We start from the raw sequence: 3,591 nt of genomic DNA, 5'->3' as shown, positions 1-3,591 counted from the left end.
ATATTCTCTTCTTTTTCACTTGCAGAAGAACTTTGAGAACCAATTCCGTGAGTTTGAACTGAAATAGTTGTGGAAGAACCAACAATAGAACCAACTTGAGATATGTTTTGAGATTTAGGAATTTGAGATTGTTGCGTGTGAGGTATGTTGTATGGTATGGTATGATGGGCTGCATAAGTTTCAACTTGAGGAATGTTAGCTTGAGAATTTGGATGAGTGGTAAAGCTTGAAAAAGCAGTGTTGTTTTGAATTCCAAGAATAGCTGTGGAGTACGAGTTGACATGGTTGATTTCTCTTTGTTTATCATCAATATCGCAGGCTTTAATGATTGCCATTGTTTCGGCTAAGCTCAATCAATTTAGGTCTTTTGTCTTTTTAGTCACTAAGACATTCATGTCCCATGATTTTAGAAGAGAATTTAGCAGCTTTTTGTTGATTTTGGACCTAGTAACCATCACACCCACAGAGCTCATTTCAGTTGTTAATGTGATAAATCTTTGCAATTGATTTTCCAATGTTTCTCCCAAGACGTGATTAAACATGTTGAATTTTTGTCGGAGCATGTCTTGTCGACTTTGCTTCATGTCCTCATTTCCTTCGTAGACTTCTATGAGCGCTTCCCATAATGCTTTTGCTGACGTATACTCACGAAATCCTTGTGCAATCTCAGGAGACAACTCCATGGTGAGTGTAGCGAGTGCCTTTTCTTGTTCTTCAACTCTTTCAAAGTCATCATCAGTGTAGTTTTCAATCTGTTTGTCAATTACAGTGCCATCTTCTAGAGTGGATGTAATCCGAATCGATCCTCTTAAAATACTTCTCCAAATTTTGAAGTCTTTCATCTTGATGTATTTCTCAATTCAATATTTCCATTCAGGAAATCCTTCAGCTGAAAACAATCTGGGAATACGAGTAGTAGTTCCCATAATTGCATCCAAATCCTGATGAGCAATCCTGCTTTGAGATTCCATTTTGACAAGCTTTAAGTGATTGTTACCGCACACAAGGTATAACCGCACACAAGTTCTTACTTAACCGCACACTTGACTTCAACCGTACACACAACAGCAAAATAGTTGTAACTGCATACACTAACAGCAAACAAGACTTAATCAGCAAATTCAACCGCACACGTTTAATAAGCAAATTCAACAGCAAACCCAACCGTACAACCTTAACAGCACACTTAGCCGCACACTCTCAACAGCAAACAATTTTTAGAATGCAACCATACACACTTCAAACAATACGCTCCACCGCACACACTTAGCAACAAACCTTCAAACTGTGGACCGCACACCTTCAAACAGTGAGCTGCACACCTTCAACAGTGAACCGCACACCTTCAATAGTGAACCTCACACCTTCAAACAGTTGATCGCACACTCCAAAGCATTGAACAACACATGATTTTCTCAGATTTTTAATAAAATTCGAGTTCACACTATTGACAACTATTAAACATTGGAATCAAACAGCAGTTCTTTGATCAAAAACAGTGAAATTTTGCACCCTCACACTTCAAAATACTTCAGTTGATACCAAATTGGCTCTGATACCAATTGTTAGTCCCTAATTTATGGATCCAATTCAGTAATCAATGATGTTAATTGCAATCAAAATAAAGTGTAGAAGGAGTAGAAAGAAGATAATATCAAGCATGCACACATCTATTACGAATAAATGTCAAGTACACCTTGAGAGAGTACAATCACTACAGTGTTCAGCCAAAAAGTGTAATCTGACACAAATCAGTTACTATAAATAGTACCCCCACCAGCACATGAGTGTGCAGCCATACACGTGTGTGTGGCCGCACACACATGTGTGGCTGCACATATACAAGTTCAATACACAACACTGCTATACAACCACTGACACCCTGATTAGATCTATACAAAATCTATGCCTAGCTCAAACCACAAAATTATGGACCTTCAAAGATCTTTATATTTCAGAGAGAAAGATCAAAAGATCGTAGTGAAGAAGTGATAAGAGGTGAGAAATATGTGATACAAGGCATGAGCACTCTATTTATAGAGTCTCCAAAAATTACATCCAAAATAAACAAATAATGAAGCTACTGACTAGTATCGCCATGCACAGTGCATTGGTTAAACAAAGGTTATCACGGTAAATCAGTTGGACGTAACTAGGTCTTCACTACGGTGGACAGGTTGTGGTAGAGAGACAGATTGCAACAGCTAAAAGATAGTTGCGGTAGGTAAAGGATGATTGCGGATCTCCAAGTTTAAGGGGGTCACTTCTTTGTCTTAACATTTTCCTCCTAAGTGACCTATTCAACTTCTCCTTCATTACTTATTGAGCTTCATAAATTTGATAAGCAGCCACCAAAACTTCCTCACTTCTCCTAACCAAGTGATTCTTCTTGTAATCTCATACTTCACTTCATCAGTTGTATGCTTAGTCCTCTAAACTGAAGCCAAGGTGAATTCAAGTTGTTTGCGGGTCAGTCAATGCATTACGGTGATTGGGATGAAGTATTTGATATCATTGTTGGCCCTTTTGTACACAACTCCAAGTTCAAGGAAGTTGGTTGCTCCTAAGGACCTTTCTTGATATCCTTTAGTGAATACTAGTGCAGGTTCAAGAGCTGAGAGATTGAACTTTTGGGTGAGTATAGGATGAATGTCCGCATCAATCATTGCAAAATCACATACTGCTGACTTGAGAAATTCACAAGCTTTCTCATCCACAATCTTTATCTTCGTATGTTTCTCAGACTTGATTTGAAATACCCTTCCAATTAGAAACACTTCCTCCAGATTCATGAAAGGAAAATCTGCTCGAGCCCTAATGTAGTCATCGCCTCTTCTTGTATGCGTATACTGAATTAAGTCTGTCTTCATGAACTTCCTTATCTTGAAACTTTTAACTGTTGAAGGTCTATCATTAGACTAGATGCTCTCAAATTCAGATCCATGCTTGGCATGGAACCCATTCAAATGTTCAAACTCGAAGGGTAGCCTTTGATCATCAGGAAGGCTACGGTCAAAAGGTTCAAAAAAAGAGAAATTTTTTGTGTTAGGAGAGATCAGAATATCCCAGTATCCATCCGAAGGTGGTTCAACATAGGTTAGAATTGGCTTATAATCATGATCAAGTAATCTTCGAGTGGGATTAACCCAGGAATTGGTCAGGGTTTCATCCATGGTTGTGTTGAAACCATGATCTCTCCAAATTAATTCAACAAATTTTGCTGCTTTCTAGTCTTCCTTCCTTTGACGAGTTGCAGGAGAGTCAGTGGAGTTCTCAGAAGACATTGACATTGTTAATTCCAAATTCTTGAAATGAGGAGGAGTTTCTTGACGAGGAGGGGATTGATGTAAAACTTCTTGTTGCGGGGAATCTTGTTGTGGTGGAGGAGAATGATGAGATTATACCGGATTTGATGTTTTAGGAGATGGTTGCGGTGTAGATTGTGGAGTTAAAGGTTTGTTTTGATCCACACTTGGAGGAGTTTGATGATCCGCATGAGTATTGGAGTGTGAAGGATCAGGTTGTTGATTGAACGAACTGTGGTTATTTCCCCCTTTTGAGGAATCAAATACTTGTTGATCCTCAAACCAC

At 38.7% G+C, this 3,591-nt stretch overlaps 1 protein-coding gene across 1 annotated transcript; it reads right to left on the bottom strand.

Moving 5' to 3' along the window:
• Positions 1-353: 353 nt before the first annotated feature.
• LOC145098419 (uncharacterized) lies at positions 354-842 on the bottom strand. The gene has a single exon (XM_079036055.1). It carries the CDS (start codon positions 840-842, stop codon positions 354-356), a length of 489 nt encoding a protein of 162 aa, XP_078892181.1.
• Between the last annotated feature and the right edge of the window lie 2,749 nt (positions 843-3,591).

Source organism: Lactuca serriola, chromosome 4, assembly GCF_051521515.1.
Source record: "Lactuca serriola cultivar US96UC23 chromosome 4, Lser_US96UC23_V15, whole genome shotgun sequence".
NCBI classification, from domain to species: Eukaryota; Viridiplantae; Streptophyta; class Magnoliopsida; order Asterales; family Asteraceae; genus Lactuca; species Lactuca serriola.
This window is presented reverse-complemented; position numbering and strand designations above follow the sequence as displayed.

What these genes read in the sequence shown, in the direction of transcription:
- LOC145098419 (XM_079036055.1), bottom strand. Translation starts at nt 842, where the DNA reads ATGAAAGACTTCAAAATTTGGAGAAGTATTTTAAGAGGATCGATTCGG.